This window comes from Lissotriton helveticus, chromosome 7 (genome assembly GCF_964261635.1).
Source record: "Lissotriton helveticus chromosome 7, aLisHel1.1, whole genome shotgun sequence".
NCBI lineage: Eukaryota > Metazoa > Chordata > Amphibia > Caudata > Salamandridae > Lissotriton > Lissotriton helveticus.
This window is the reverse complement of record NC_136068.1, coordinates 1,409,712,498-1,409,730,391: the sequence shown is the minus strand read 5'-3', so window position 1 is coordinate 1,409,730,391 and position 17,894 is coordinate 1,409,712,498. Positions and strand designations below refer to the sequence as shown.

Below are 17,894 nucleotides of genomic sequence, written 5' to 3'. Positions count from 1 at the left end.
AGCCTCCATTATCTGCCACTTCAGTTACAACCTTGCTATTTTCTATATGCACCAGGGTCAGCCAGACCAATCGTCAGGTAGACTTTGTTTAGATTTTTTAGATTCCAAACCTTTAAGAGCTTCCTGGGAGATTTGACTAGCCCCTGTCCTTAGTCTTGAAAAAGTCCGTAATAGCTGTCCCTATACTATCCAGCCGGTATTTAGTAGTACAGGGCTCACTTGGCTTACCTGCATTCTCCTCAATGTTAACTGGGGAAGACTCCTGTCTTGACCCCTGCATCTGTGCTGTAGCCCATGAGGTAAACTCCCTTGCTTTGTCATTTTGGGAGGCATCATACAGGGCTCTGCAATCACTTTCTCCAGGAGAGAGCCAGATGCTGCTCCTCGAGCCCTCCGGGTGAATCCAAAATTTCCTGTGGCAAGTCCCGCCCACTCCTGCAGGGCTCAGCAGCAAGACTGAGCAAGCATTACTGCCAGTGTAGTGAGCACACCGAGATTTCTCCTCCACCGGGCAGTTCCGAGCACTCGCCATGCTATCCACCCGAAAACACCGCCTGTAACGTCCTCCCGGTCCAGCTGGGATTCCGGCAGTCCTGAGAGCTGCCTGTTCATCCGGCACACCGCCAACACGTTGCATGCAAGTGAGCCAACTTGCGGGGAATTTAGAGGGTGAAGGGTGGTGGAGTGGGATCCTGCGCAATCGCCATCTTGCATTCCACTGCTTTCATCCAGCCCACCCAGACACCACCACTTCAGTACTCTTCTGGACCTGTGGATACTCTGCTCGGAAGAAGGACAGCTGTGTTGCTGCAAGGTCTGCCACTCTAATGGACTGCTGTTCTAAACGAACTACTGCCCTGCTGGGCTGGCCTGCTTCCTGCTGCCCTCTTGCCTGGGGAAGGAGAACGGGGCCTAAAACTACATCTTGAACCCAGGACCCCAGTGAAAGGGCTAGTTTTTTGGCTTCCTGCTCTAAGCGTCAGGGACATAAAAGGCACCCCCAATAGCTCGTGGACCAGTCGTCAGTGAGCTCCTGACCCTCACGTTGTGCCCTCCGGCCCTGGAGCCTTGCTGTGGCTCAAAGGGCGCTTTATTTAAGTTTTGGGATTCAGGATCGCCAACAGGCCCTTCCACACTGGAACCGATACGCTTGCACCGAAAATCTGCACAATCCACCACTAACTGGTCTCTTTGCACTGCAGCATTGACAGGGGACTGCCAACATGAAGCTCGAGTCTGCCTGTCCATGACGCACGCATTTTTTTGCCCGACGGCGGGTGCCAAATCCCCGCAATTTGTTTTTTCAACGAGGTATGTGATACTCTGTTGGCTTATCCAATTAATCCACTTCTTGGAAGTCGAACTTCATTAGGTGTTTATACTGATCCCTGATGTTTTATGTCCCCAGGCAATAACAAAACGGCAAACGACCTGACTACAATCGGATAAGAAATTTATTTAATGAATTCATCGGGCTGGACTCTGATCACTTTCATTATGATGACTTCTGGTAAACCTCCCGCCTTTTATAATAATCTTTAACGCTGGTCTGTGTCTTTTCGTCAATCACACCACAGTGTTCTGTAGATATCAGATTATACGTGATTTTGTGGACACGTGAATCGAACCCCGTTAGGGGGAACTTAGTTTTTTTTTAAATTGCATGCTGTAGGCCTAATATACAATATATGACCGGTAACATGTTCTTTAATGACGTGTGCACTAAACCCCGGGAGCGGGCACGCTGACCTTTTTTTAACTTACATGCCCTTAGGCTTCATATACGAATAACTATTTGGCTCCAATCAACAATCTGACCCGCTTACTTATGAATCGTACGTCTTCAATTTGCCACTTTCTGAATAAGGAGTACTGGTAAGCTCTTCCCCTGGGTTATTTGGCCTAACCTGTGATCTTTCTCTCTTTTTTGTAATACACTTGCCAATTACTGCCTCTCTACCTCTTCATCTAGATAGAATTTTTCGAGTGTCAGTCTGGATGAGACCTTTTATATGTAATTTGAAGGATATCCACTGCCAGAATACAACAGTGGTAAGCAGGATTATGTTTATACTATTTTAACGGAAGGGGATGATGCCCCTGGTTGTGCTTTAGTGGGAATAATATTTTCCATGTATCTTACCTATGGAGTAATTAGCAAGTAGGCACTTTGCCTCGAATTTTTGAACGATAGACCATGACTATGCCCTCTGTATTATAATTATCCACCCATCTACCTATATTAATCGGACTACCTTTTTGACAACACGTTTTTAATAGTTCAAGTTGCTCTTTAATTGATCCGCCGTCTATGTGTATTAATTAACAAGAATGGCGTCTACCATATAATGAATAAATTTCTCTACCTTTTAGGAGGTTGCTCACCCACAACTTCTATTGTCCTGAAGAAGACCCATCGCGTAAGGAATATTCACCTACCTTGTCTACGGGTCGAAACGTCGACTATAAACATACGACCAAATCTCTTACCCCAAGCAGAACATTAATGGTTGCAAGGGATTTTTGGATCTGTCATGTAACAATTTTGGTTGGACTCTTTTGAGCGCTTTTGATTTGGCCCTTTTTGTTGGGACCATATGATTTGACTCCCAAACCTATAATATCTTGTGTCACTGAATGAATCTCACCATTACGTGATCCCATCATCTTCCCTCACATCACCTTCACCCCCCTCCCCGTTGTGAATGTGGGCACCTATGCTTATGAATAATCTGTTTTACATGCAATGAAGTATACATGATGAACTTTATCCGATATACAGGAACTATACAGAATTGATTAAACCTTTTCTTGTATTCACTAGCGTTGCTGTCAAAAATTTCTCGTGAATGATAATTTGCAGTCTTATTGTGTTTGTCTTGGACCCCTTTTTTCCTTTATACTGATATTTACCCAGGTCCTAATGACAGTAGTGGGTTTAACCCTGTTTTCTATAATCTGATCTGTACAGGCGCATGCCTGTGAGGTTATGTTTCCTCTAATCTAGAGGTCTCCTACGTGTTGTCACATTTCTCTTCGGATTCAATTAATTACCAATCCTACTGCGGGGTTAATAATATGGTGGATAAGGAAATACTCACTTATACAGAGGACTATATAGACAAATTATTGCATGATCCTACTAATAATTTCCTATCAGTGGGTACACCTATCATAGATATCACTCTAAATGACAAAATTTCACAATTGGAGAGATTAGAAAAGAAGCTGATCCGTTCGAAACTGCATGGTCACTTCCTTGCACAATGTCTACAGAATAACATCATACCAACTGGTTTGCAAGTCAAAGTTGAACCTGCTATCTTTATAGACATCCCCAAATTCCGTGAGGGCTTCAGTTTTGTTGCCAATAATTGCTCCCGACACTGGATGGTGTTGGGGATTGAGACTGCTGCGGACCAGGTGGTGGCACTTAGCAAACAAATATCAGAGTTAAAGGCCAGCATTTCAGGTGACAGTACCCTTACAAACTCTAAAGAGGCACTAACTAAGCTTGTTGCAACCCTTCAAGAATTTGAAACGAGTACCATCAAGAAGAAGCTTGATAAATTAGCTCGGGATCTTAAGTTTTATGATAAAAAGAAAACTTATCCCTACGTATCCGACGACTATTTTCGACAAGATTCACAGGGACGCTTCATGAACCGTGGGTTCAGAGGTGGAAGATCGAGAGGCAGATATACTAACTTCTCCGATTCCTCCTATAGTTCTGGAGAGGACTCTGAACAAGCAAGCACCAGTAGCGCCTACGGATATCAGGATACATACCATCCCCAATACCAATCCAATCCCTCTTTTTTAGAGCAGGGTACATGGAGACCGCCCCGGGGACGTGGCAACAACTGGAACAGAGGGACAGGACGTGGACAACAGGGCCCACCCATGCAGTGGGACAACGATGGGGGCAGAGGACGTGGGATGAAGCAGGTTCGGTTTCAACCAGAGGAACACGGCGAGCGCTCCACCAGACGCAAGAACTACAGGTGGTAAGGACCACTGACACACCCATCATGAATTTGTCAAATCAACAACTTGATGCGGATGAGCTAAGACTTCTAAGCAAGGGACTTTCTTTTGTTCCAACAACCACTCCTAACCATTTTAACACACTGATGGAACTTTCTAGATTTTTCCGCAAAATAAGACTGCGTTTCTTTTTTAAAAACAGACCACCACCTAAGAATATATCGGTCACAGGCTTCAGGGTACCCTCTACTTTTGTCCCCCCGACAAACACTATGAGCCATCGGATTCTGGCATATGAGAATCTTATCACTGGGGAAGTGACAAAGATTTTGAATGAGAAGACCCATGTGAAGTACAACATAAGAAAAAGTGAGAGAAAGGCTTTGACATCTCTTAAGTCAAATCAAAATGTTGTGATCAAGCTAGCGGATAAGGGTGGGGCCATCATTATCCAGGATGCTACTAAATACAAAGATGAAATTTGGCGTCAACTGGGAGATGGTGTTAGCTACAAAAAATTTACATCTGATCCAACAAAGGAGGTGGCTAGCGAAATCCAGAGAATAACGCAGGAAGGAGTCCAGCAAGGGTTCCTGACTGATCATGAATATGGATACCTAAATCAACGTCATCCACGCATACCCACTATATATACCTTACCAAAGGTACACAAAGATGCCAACAACCCGCCAGGCCGACCGATCGTCTCCGGGTGCGGTTCAATCCTTGAGCCACTATGCCGCTATGTGGATTTTTTCCTAAAACCCCTAGCAGAAGCGACACCAACCTATCTGAGAGATACCACGCATACTATCACGCTGGTAGATGGCGAACCCTTCGATCCCGAAAAAGAACTTTTGGTGACCTGCAATATTGTATCGTTATATACAAGTATCCCCCAGGAAGAGGCACTAATGGTGGCAACGTTAGCCTTGGATAGTCGTGAGGCTCCAGTACAAGTCCCTACTTCATTTATCATTCTTTTATTGAAAATTGCCATGATGAGGAACTTTTTCATCTTTCAAAATGTATTTTATTTACAGACGAAGGGCGTGGCGATGGGGGCAGCCTTTGCTCCTGACCTGGCGATACTCTTCATGTCCTTCTATGAGAACACCTTTGTCACATGTGATCTGAATCCATTTCAACATCATATACGACTCTGGGTACGCTACATCGACGATGTGCTGATGATCTGGAAGGGAGAGGAGTCTGAACTTGCATCCTTCCACACCTGGTTGAACCAGCGAACCGCAGACATCCAGTTCACGATACATTCCAGCAAGAGCCAGATTGATTTCCTTGACATTACCATCGCGGAAGAGGAAGGTTTTCTATTTACCACCTTGTTCAGAAAACCATCTGAGCGGAACTCTCTGCTCCAATACTCAAGTCACCACCCCCGGAGTCTGCGAGATAATCTGCCGTACGGTCAGTTCCTTCGAGTTCGAAGGAATTGCAGTAAAAAAGATGATTATATGCTACAATCAGGAATATTGATGGAACGCCTTTTAGAGAGAGGGTACCCGAAACGACTCATCAAACGAGCCAAGAAAAGGGCTTGGTTCTGCCATCGGGAAAAATTGCTGGAACCTAGTACACGCGTGTGTCAATCTGAAAAACGTATGATTTGTGTCACGACTTTTTCTACGAAAAGTAATGCCATAAAGAAGACAATTAACAAGCATTGGAGTCTCATCGCCGAGGAATTGGAGATCTTTGAAGTACCCATGCATGCTTTCAAAAAAGCAAGGAATGTGAAAGACTATGTTGTGTCATCTTTCTTGGAAAATCCGCCTGAACCAACTTTGGCATCTTGTTGGAACCAATTGCCAGTTGTTGGACACTTTAGATGTGGCAAATGTAAAGCCTGTCCATCTACTATCCAGTCCAAAGAATTTGTCTTTAAGAACCACCGACACATGTATAAAGACCACACAAATTGTAACACAAAAAATGTGATTTATGGGATTATTTGTCCTTGCAATTTAATTTATGTCGGCCAGACCCAACAGTGTGTCAAAACCAGATTTCTATCACATTGCAGTAGAATACGATGCAAGGTGGGGGGCGCACCACTTGTCGAACATTGTGAGAAACACAATCACCTGCCAGAAACACTGAAATGGGCGGTTCTGGAACACATAACACTGGGTCCCAGGGGTGGGAATTTATCCAACATCTTAAACACAAGAGAGATGAAGTGGATACACATCTTTAACTCGGTAATAGAGGGACTTAATGAATCAGAAAGCAGCTTTGTACAACTAGCAAACTTATTAATGGTTTATTTCTGAATCTATTACAGTTTCTTATACATGCTTCAAAAATCAGGATAATGACTACTGAGAAAATACACTGTCACCTAAAAAACCAATGTGATGGGTAAATGATTCATGATTTATGGTTATCTTGTTTTTTTTCATGATGCATACACACAAGAGTTTACACCATCCTATGAGATAGGTGCACTCTACGACTTGTTATACAGAACAAAATTGGCCTGTTTTAATAACCCTATATGACTTTTGATCCGTGGCTATCTTGATCTCCATTGTACTCCAAACATATGAGTCTACACTATCCTGTGAGACAGGTGCACTCATTGTCTGATTTATGGTATATAATGACATATGTACCTATTCTATAGAATGTTAGATGGGCTATGATCACCTGGTTACGAAAATGGTATATATTTTTTGAGATAATTAATGTTCAATTTCGTTTTGCTCAGGATACAAGAAGTATTTCAAGATGCATATAATGAGAGGCATCCACAGACCCCTTTATCAATATGACTTTATCCGGATGGTTGGTCATAATGTAGGGACGGTAGAACTGCGTTGTATCTCTCCGTGAATATTTTAACATTTTCCGCATCAAATGCAAAGGTATCTACAAATGCGGTCCGTTTCTGCAATTGTGCAGCATTCAGATGCTTGCACCACTCTCCCCCTTCTTTCCAGACGGGCAGTCTGTCCTCGATCTCTATGAAAGCTTGGGACGTGACGCCGCCCAATGTTTTCTGCCAAACCAGGAAGTGAACAGACAGACGCTGTTCTGTGTGAAGATCGGTGATAGACGAGCCGCTTCATTTCCCAGGTATGAGCCACGCTGCAAATCTTTTTTCCTCTTTTTTCTTCTCATTTCATGTAGAACCAACAGCAGGAATACGCGATATATCGCTATTATGCGAACTGACACGCGTTTCATTATTTTTTCATAGGGACTTTGATTCAAGGATCGTTCCCACGACCCTGTAACTCCGCTAAGGAAGTGACATGATGCTTTAAGAGCACGCATTTTTTTGCCCGACGGCGGGTGCCAAAGCCCCGCAATTTGTTTTTTCAACGAGGTATGTGATACTCTGTTGGCTTATCCGATTAATCCACTGCTTGGAAATCGAACTTCATTAGGTGTTTATACTGATCCCTGATGTTTTATGTCCCCAGGCAATAACAAAACGGCAAACTACCTGACTACAATCGGATAAGAAATTTATTTAATGAATTCATCGGGCTGGACTCTGATCACTTTCATTATGATGACTTCTGGTAAACCTCCCGCCTTTTATAATAATCTTTAACGCTGGTCTGTGTCTTTTCGTCAATCACACCACAGTGTTCTGTAGATATCAGATTATACGTCATTTTGTGGACACGTGAATCGAACCCCGTTAGGGGGAACTTAGTTTTTCTTTAAATTGCATGCTGTAGGCCTAATATACAATATATGACCGGTAACATGTTCTTTAATGACGTGTGCACTAAACCCCGGGAGCGGGCACGCTGACCTTTTTTTTAACTTACATGCCCTTAGGCTTCATATACGAATAACTATTTGGCTCCAATCAACAATCTGACCCGCTTACTTATGAATCGTCCGTCTTCAATTTGCCACTTTCTGAATAAGGAGTACTGGTAAGCTCTTCCCCTGGGTTATTTGGCCTAACCTGTGATCTTTCTCTCTTTTTTGTAATACACTTGCCAATTACTGCCTCTCTACCTCTTCATCTAGATAGAATTTTTCGAGTGTCAGTCTGGATGAGACCTTTTATATGTAATTTGAAGGATATCCACTGCCAGAATACAACAGTGGTAAGCAGGATTATGTTTATACTATTTTAACGGAAGGGGATGATGCCCCTGGTTGTGCTTTAGTGGGAATAATATTTTCCATGTATCTTACCTATGGAGTAATTAGCAAGTAGGCACTTTGCCTCGAATTTTTGAACGATAGACCATGACTATGCCCTCTGTATTATAATTATCCACCCATCTACCTATATTAATCGGACTACCTTTTTGACAACACGTTTTTAATAGTTCAAGTTGCTCTTTAATTGATCCGCCGTCTATGTGTATTAATTAACAAGAATGGCGTCTACCATATAATGAATAAATTTCTCTACCTTTTAGGAGGTTGCTCACCCACAACTTCTATTGTCCTGAAGAAGACCCATCGCGTAAGGAATATTCACCTACCTTGTCTACGGGTCGAAACGTCGACTATAAACATACGACCAAATCTCTTACCCCAAGCAGAACATTAATGGTTGCAAGGGATTTTTGGATCTGTCATGTAACAATTTTGGTTGGACTCTTTTGAGCGCTTTTGATTTGGCCCTTTTTGTTGGGACCATATGATTTGACTCCCAAACCTATAATATCTTGTGTCACTGAATGAATCTCACCATTACGTGATCCCATCATCTTCCCTCACATCACCTTCACCCCCCTCCCCGTTGTGAATGTGGGCACCTATGCTTATGAATAATCTGTTTTACATGCAATGAAGTATACATGATGAACTTTATCCGATATACAGGAACTATACAGAATTGATTAAACCTTTTCTTGTATTCACTAGCGTTGCTGTCAAAAATTTCTCGTGAATGATAATTTGCAGTCTTATTGTGTTTGTCTTGGACCCCTTTTTTCCTTTATACTGATATTTACCCAGGTCCTTATGACAGTAGTGGGTTTAACCCTGTTTTCTATAATCTGTCCATGACGCCCAGCCTGCTCTTCACGTCACACCGACAACAGCCTGTGACGCTCTCCCTGCTCCTCGCGACCCTCTCCAACTCCAATGGGATTCTTGGCACACAACTTAAGAAGGTAAACCTTCAGCTGGACTAATCTGGGACTGTATCCGACCCGCGTTCCATCGTGATCGGCTTGAACTTTTGAGTTTGTCCTGTTCCAGCGTGACCTGATAGCCGCGGTTGTCGCTTTATGCTTTTAGGTGCTGTAGTGCAGTTTATTCTTTAGACATTCATAACTCTGGTTCTACTGATTATAGTTTTGCCATTTTTTTTATTTTTTATTTATTAAATGTGGCTCTATTTCTTTACACTGGTGTGGGATATTTTTTTGTGGTTTCTTTACTGTTTGAAGTATTGAACAAATACTTTACACATTACCTCTAAGTTAAACCTGACTGCTCTGTGCCAAGCTACTAGAGTATTGAGAACAGGTTAATTCGGGGTTTCTTGGGCCTTACCCTGACTGGAGTGTGGTTGCTGCTTGACCCGGCCCATACCCCAGTCAACAAGTAATCCAATTTCGAACATTCACTCTGAGATTTTTTGTAAGCACAGCCTATATGACCGTGTGTGCGCCAATATTATGTAAATATAATAGTCTAGATCAGCAGTGCTTTTGAGTGATTATTCTATTTTTATGTACACATTTATTTATTAGTAAAGTTTAATAGTGCATATAAAACTCAAATAGTGGCAGGGGACTTTAGATAGAAATAGGGTTAAATAAAAGTGTATAATAGAATGTTAAATACTATAGAGTTGTATAATCCAGTGAGTGAAATATATAATACAGTAACATAAAAAACATATACATTAAATATACTTTGCAGGGAGAATTGCATACATTTTCAGAATTTTACGAAATCTACTAGAGGTTGCAAAATGGCTTTCATGGTTGAAGGTGTCAATAAATTAGAAGCATTTTTAGCTCTTTTTTGAAATCGCTGTTTGCATGCTCGGGAAAAATATCTTGCGAACACGCATTTTGAGAACGCAAACAAGCAAAAAATTTCGCGAAGTTGCGGAACGCAGGCTTTTGGGCAATTTTGCGATCTCCGCAGAACGCACAATTACCCAAATTCCACAAATTCCGCGAACAAAACTGAATTTACCGCCCAGGCCTAGTTTAATTCCATTGGAGGAATTTAGGTTACAATTGTACCCTCTCTATCATTTTATTGCTGCGTGATTAAAGGTTAAGTTCCTTGTCTGGGAAAAATACCTTTCCTATACCCTTACCTGTTGTGGGAGCTCCCTGCACTCTTTCACCTTAAATATATACAAAGATATACACCTCTCCTTAGCAGGAGTAATTTAGAGGTGTATATAAGCGTAATTAGAATGGGAAATCTCATTTAAAAGTGTGTGAAAACTCACTATTACTTTTGCAGGTGTTCACATCCAAAAAGGTGGACTCCCTACCCAGTTAGGTTTTTTACCCCTGAGTGAGGGGCTATTATACTTGTGGGTGTTGGAAAGTGGGTTATTGGTAGGGGAAAATGTAGGTCTGCCACCGGCAATAAGGCCACTAATACATGGTAGGACTTAGCATAGGTCTTAGAAAATTATTCCAATGCTCAACCCTTGGTAACGTGGCTGCGAGCAGGCAGGCTTAACTTCAAAGACAGACATGTAAAGCATTTAAAAACACCATTTTGGTAAATAACTAAGACACAACACAAAATACAAATACAACAACAATTTATAAAAATAGGTAATATTTTTATTTTTTAAATGACACCAAAATGAAAGAAATCCACTGTAGGGAACCAGATATATGAATGTTTAAACATTAGTCACTTTCTAGTGCTTAGAAACCAACAGTGCCCCTTTTAGTCATTTCATTTTCTCTGACAGGAACACCTTTAGAAACTTTTCTGGAAAATCTCACGAAATGTGTTGTGCTGCCTTCTCCAGCAGGGAGAGTCCTGTTAGGACTACTTACTGAAGGTCTGCTTGTGGGTCCCAAAGTATCCAACACACAATCCAAGGTTCTGGAATCTCCAAGAGGGTCCTTGAAAGTGTGAAACTTCAATTACGCTATCCACTTGAACAAATCCTTTACAAATCCACTGGTACTCCAGGCTGGAAATTCTTTATGGGGATATCCAGGGGAGATCTGTTAACCTGTAGCTTCCAGGGAGTCCACTCGTTAGTCCTTTTGCAGCAAGGTAATCCACAGGCCTGCAGTTTCAGTTGGTGCAGTCTTCAGAGGTCACACCTTAGAAATCTTTGCACAGCAAAACTTCTCAGCAGGGCACTTCTTTCTTCAGTAAGTTTCAAGCAGCAGATTTGGAGCACTCTGCCCCTCTCAGATACTTATTCAAACTTTTCTGGGTCAAGCAGCAGGTCATTCCTGACCAATGAGAGCAGGGTTACTCATTAAGGCGATGACCACATCCTGTAGAGTGTGGCACTATTTTGTCCCAGAGTGCTTCAAATCTTCCAAATCCATAATGGCTGATTTTTCAGCAGAGAGTCAAGACCTGGATAAACACACTCCCAGTGATGACTTATTTACCTAGACTCTCCCACTACCATCTGCACATACCTTCCTTAAACCTAGCCCTGACTCTGAGTCAAAAGTGAGAAAGTGTAACTGACAGCCAGGCCTCCCCTCTGCCTTTGAAGAGCATGGTTTACGACTCCAACCCCTGGCCTGGCATTCAATGGAACAGCACACTGCTCTCTCAGCAGAGCTGGTAGCCTCAGGGGCTCTTTATCACCTCTTCAAAGCAGCCTGGCGAATCCACTTAACTCTGACCAATTAGGGCTGATCACTGGAAGGCTGAATTTGGGTTTACAAACAAGAAAGTCTTGTAACTTCTTGTATCTACACTTTAGGAGAAATTCAATAATATTATATTGTTGGATTTACTACTACCATTCTGGTAAGTCTTTGAATGGCCAGTCTAGTGCTCTCCTATGAATAATTATTAATCAATAACGTCCTACCATGTTAACCTATGTAACAAGGGATTTGCAATGGGAAAAACGACTTGGGCAATTTTTCCAGCACCAGGACTTACAAAAACATATTTTATAAGTACTTGCCTTATATCTACAGGAACCCCACCCCATGTGCAACTAGGGGAGACTTTAGGGGTCCTAAATCTGTAGAGATATTGCAGTCTACTTTTAGTGTGCTCCTAGAATCAAAGTCGAATTTGAGCAGCACTTTACCACAATGTGGGGAGTGAAATGTGAAATTTCACTTTACCCAGGCATATAAAAACTCATTTTATAAGGGTGTATCTTATAGATAACGGACCCCCCCCCCCACCCTTGGGATAACAAGGGGAGACCCTGGGGGTCCCTAATATGCCAAAACATTGTAGGTTATCCATTTTTAAGTGCCCCTACCACCAAAGTCGAGTTTGGGCACAATTTACTTTTTAAAAGCATTCTTGGCACTCAGGGCTGTTTTTAAACTGACCTCAGGCTTCAGCAGTGCACACATGCACATGCAGAAAAAGCTGCTGGCCTCTCACCTGCCATGCCCCATGGTGCTGGGGACTTCTAGGTAGTTTCAATCCCCTGCCATAATATATACTAGGGCAGTGGTTCCCAAACTGTGCGCCGTGGCACCCAGGTGCGCCACCACAACCAGCCAGGGGTGCCACAGTAGCTGAGCAGAGTCCATTCCACAGCATTAGGAGATCAATTAGCCAGGCAAGTCTCTTACTACACTGTGCAAAGCCACGTGCCATTCACAACAATTTCATAGAGGCGAGGAAGCATTTTAAATGGGCTGTGCAGAGTTCCAGGGTCTGTAGATGGGGGACCAGGGATAGCTGTCTACTTACTTATTGATGTTCGCTTTATTTTTAAGAATTGGCATAGAGTGGACTTTAACGCCACCCAGAGTTTTACCCGCTCATCACAGGCTACGGGAATTAATTCTGCTTTCTGTGAAGTATTTATATTGGAGTGCATGATGGGCTAGTTTACATCAGAAATGTACCTTGAATCATTGCACAATTTGTCATATTCAGTTTAAATCCCATGTGCATTATATGCAGAAGAAAATCAATTTTGCTGTTCTCCTGCCATTTCCATAGTAAAGAATAGGAGTGCACGCAGCTAATGCAAACAGAATTTCTGAAAACCTTTCTCACCTTAACTACACGACTTTGCAGTTGCTTGTGTTTTCTACTTGGGTATATTTTATGGCGCCATGGTTTTCATATTGCATGGAGTTATTTGTTTTGCACCTTGTATCTATATACCTGTAATCTGGAATTTTGAAATTCCATCAGTGATACTACATATATCCTTGCTTCCACTCTCCTAGGTAGCAATTAAGCATGGGCGGAAAATCCGTTTCGCTCGCGGATTTTGCGGATTTTCGGTAAATTCGCGATCCGCGAATTTACCAAAAATCCGCAAATCCGCGAGCGGCAGATCCGGGGGGCAAAAGTTCAAGCCTTCAAGCTTAAAGTTGTTGTAGCTATTTTAGGATGGCGCCGGCAAACTGCCAGCGCCATCCTAAAATAGTTACTAAGTTAGCTTCAACAGGAAGCACAAATAGATAAAATAAAGCTGGTGCTCGAGCACCTGCTTTATTTGATCTATTAGTGCTTCCTGTTGAAGCTAACTTAGTAACTATTTCAGGATGGCGCTGGCAGCTTGCCGGCGCCATCCTAAAATAGTTACAGGATGATGGACAGCTCACTCAAGGGATATGAAGGGCAGGGTTCATTCTGGCACGATGGTCCTGTCACAAAAATTAAATCTCAACAGGAAGCACTTACAGATATCAATAAAGCATGTGCCCTAGTTGAAGCTCAAATTCAGTAACGCATTCATCAGCCCAAAAACAATCGTGAGCATTGTCGAGGCTGGGCAGGTGTGCTTTCTGCCCAAATCTACCGTCGAAAATCAGCTGTGATGCTGGATAGAGGCCTTTGCATCCTTGACTTTCACGAGCGCAATCCCCTGGCTGTTCCTGTGACCAGGAGCTTCTTTCTCTTCATCTGCTGCTCTGATCGGTCTCTGACCTTTTATACACACCAGAGGCATGTGTGCTCGCATGTAAGGCCCGTCTGTTTGGCCCCGCCCACACACTTGCGGTGTGAACCGTCTTCCCGCCATTTACCCACTATGATGGACAGTTGAAGCTCAAATTCAGTGATGCATAAATCAGCCCAAAAACAATCGTGAGCATTGTCGAGGCTGGGCAGGTGTGCTTTCTTCCCAAATCTACCGTCGAAAATCAGCTGTGATGCTGGATAGAGGCCTTTGCATCCTTGACTTTCACGAGCGCAATCCGCAAAAAAAAAAAAAAGAAAATCCGCAAATCTGCGGATTTTGCGGATCTGCAATACGCAAATCCGCAAAATCCGCGGATCGTGGATCCGTGAAATCCGCCCATGCTTAGTAGCAATGCAAAAGCCTACATAGGAGTTGTCGAGTTCTTAGCAGGTTGTTAGGTCATATCTAGCAGTAATACTGGAATCGGTGTCCATATTTTCTATTGGACTTCTGTTTGGAATATTGTGGATGCTTTTTACATGTCAACTCAACAATATTAATTGAACCATGGTCATTTAGCTTGCAGGAAAGGGAGTAAAGTCCTGTATTTTATTTTTTTGTCTATACGTTTATAATGACTGTGTCCCTCGCATGGGATGGATTCCATTTTGCAAAACAGTCATGAAATCCATTTTTGACCTGCAGTGTTGATCATTGCACATGAACTGATAGCCCATTTGTTCACATGGGTAATGTGTGGTATGAGCTGGTTCCCAAACGGTGCACCACGGCTGGTTTTGACTGGATGTGTCCTGCTCCAGGATAAGCACGTACAAACAGCAAAGAGATGCAATCATTGGATGGCACAAGGGTACACAAATATTCTGAAATGAGGCAGTAGACATATCCTTGCATTGCGCGCACTATTCTCCATTACATAAATCCAGTTATTTTCAGGGATTAAAATTGAAGTACTGCCTATGCCGGGCTTCCATCCCCCATGCCCCACACCTGCGCCAAGAAAAGTCATGTAATGGGGAGCCGCGGCCAGCAGTCAATTGGTCAAGGGAGCCAAGGGTAGAGAAAGTTTGGGAACCGCTGTACTAGGAGCCTGTGGGATAGGTCATGCAATTACAGGGGTACCCAACCATACCATAGTGTACCCTAGCTTATGTTAAGTGTTTTAACTGTATTCTAATGTGTCTCTTTCAGCTTAGCACTGGCCCTGGGACTGGTTAGGCAGAGTCCAGGGTCAGTCAAAATCAGTTACCACCAGTATCAGTCAGCAAAAAGTTGGGGGTGCCCAGGGCACAGGATGACTTTGCAACAGTGGGCAAATCAAATTGTGAGTGTACATTCTTCTTGTGTGAATTTAAAACATGAATCTGCATTTGTAAATCAAGCAGTCTGCTAATATAAGTTTAGTTTGCAAATGGCTTCCGGAATAAAGCCCAGTGACTTGAAAAGCCTATGAATATTCCTCTCTTCTAGTTAATTATTCAAACTACATTTGCATATGACAGATACATTGTTATTCCTATCATGCCCTCCAAAGTTCATCACTAACAGCAGATTATGACTTGTTAACATTCGAAGACAACATTGCACATGATAATTGATTAAATGATTTGGCGCCTAGAAGGTCCTTTAGACCTTCTTACATTGTGCTACACTGGCATTTCATGGAATCATCATATTCAAATGTATGAAAGGATGAATTGATTTGATTGTTTTACTAAATCCAAAATATATTTTCCCACAGATATGACAGTACTAATCCTTATGAGATGATTGATTTAAAACATGTGGAGATTAAAACAATGGAAACCACTATGGCTTCAATTTCTGAGTCTGCTGCCTTGTTTGAAGTCAATGTCCCGGATTACAAACAGCTCAAACAATGCCGAAAGGAGGTTTGTCTGCTAAAGGAACTTTGGGACATGATCACCCTGGTGAAATCCAGCATTGAAGACTGGCAAACAACACGATGGAGAGAAATAAATGTTGACAACATGGACCTTGAGAGCAAAAGATTTGCTAAAGACATTCGAAATTTAGACAAGGAAATGAGGGCTTGGGATGCTTTCACTGGACTTGATAACCAGGTGAAAAACATACTGACATCTCTGAGAGCTGTGGCAGAGCTTCAGAATCCTGCCATTAGAGAAAGGCACTGGAGTCAACTCATGCAAGCAACGGGTGTCAGATTCACAATGGACGAAGACACAACTCTTGCAGATCTTTTGAAACTCAACCTGCACAATTTTGAAGATGAGGTCCGCGGCATTGTTGATAAAGCGGTTAAAGAAATGGGCATGGAAAAGGTGTTGAAGGAGCTCGATGCTACTTGGAGTGGTATGGTATTTCAGTATGAACCACATCCACGCACCAGTGTGCCTTTGCTGAAATCCGATGAGGAGCTTATTGAAACTTTAGAAGATAACCAAGTACAGTTGCAAAACTTGATGACCTCAAAGTACATTGCCTTTTTCTTGGAAGAAGTCTCAGACTGGCAGAAGAAACTGTCTACAGCAGACTCTGTAATATCCATTTGGTTCGAAGTCCAGCGTACCTGGTCACATCTTGAAAGCATTTTCATTGGCTCAGATGATATTCGATCACAACTTCCTGAGGTATGAATTCAACTTTACTGCATGTAATTTTTAACACACGGGTCTTTTGCCGTTTAGGAAACAAAATAATCTTTTAAATTCTGGAAGGTGCCACGTGCAAGTGTCTTATTCATTCACTTTATAAGTGTTTTACTCAGAATATGTGTGATACACCTAATTAGTGGATATTTAACAATAGTTTCAAAACTATGACTCTTGCTCTCCCTTCTCCCCCGTAACCAAAAGCTGATTACTGATTTTTTAGCAGATCAAGTATTGATGGTTGACACTTTGCAGCATCGCTGCAGTAGATCCTGTAAAGATATTCTTAGTTGATGGTGAAAAACCATTAATATTTCCATTTTGATGCTCTCTAAAAGTGGAAATGAAAGCCATGCTGCAGTGCTCAACATATATAGTGTGCACATCGTAGGGTTGTGTAGTACATATGAAATGCAGTTCATTCTTCCTATGCACAGTGTTCTATACTGTGGTGTGGCTGTCCTTTGTCAGGCATAACATTTGTTGTTCACTGTAATGGTCCTGGTGTGCACGGGGACAGAAGCTTTTCTAAACAGCCGACTTCAATTTGTGGTTCCTAGGTTCATCTTTAAATACAAAACCCTCATTGAAGTACAGCTGCACTCCTTGAAAAGAACAAGTTCCTACTTACAAATTATTCATGAATTCCCCCTTCAGACAGCACGCATCAACCGTAAACCACTTCTCTCAGTACTTTTGATACTAACCTGTTGTTAGTAAGGGCTTGGAACTTGTTGCCTTTATAATTGGGGGTGGTAGTGAATGGAGAGCTTTAGCAGGTATAGCAGATAATTTGATGGTGCTGGTGGGGGGTGACTCCTGCGAAGCATATGGAGAAATAACATGTGATGGGCTTAGTTGTGTTTGAAACCTCCACAGCGAGAGACCACAGTATTCCTCCACACTTTTTACATTTGGCTTCTTATGTGTTTTGCAAAATTGGCTGTGGTTGCTGTAGGTTCAACAGAAACATAGATCTTATAAAATAAGCTCTAAATTATAGACGTACGCTCCAAAGCCAATTTCCGAGCTATCCCTTTTCAGGACAAAACTAAAAGTCTGGCTCTTTCAGCAAGCTTAATGGGCGATAGGGAGCTTTCCATTGAGCGCCACAACACTTTAGAGTTTCCGTGCACTATACAAATCCCTTTTCATCATCATCATCATATAGATTTTTTTCAATCAACTGTTTGAAACTGACCTTGCAGACCAGAATAATCAATCATGCACAT

At 42.4% G+C, this 17,894-nt stretch overlaps 1 protein-coding gene across 1 annotated transcript in view; it reads left to right on the top strand.

The window, feature by feature from the left end:
- The window catches only part of DNAH9 (dynein axonemal heavy chain 9), a 1,695,107-nt gene that overhangs the window by 488,554 nt on the left and 1,188,659 nt on the right, over nt 1-17,894 (top strand). The window contains exon 20 of the mRNA XM_078654721.1: nt 15,771-16,641. Coding sequence (XP_078510847.1) covers nt 15,771-16,641 — 871 coding nt within the window. The remainder of the gene's footprint in view (nt 1-15,770; nt 16,642-17,894) is intronic.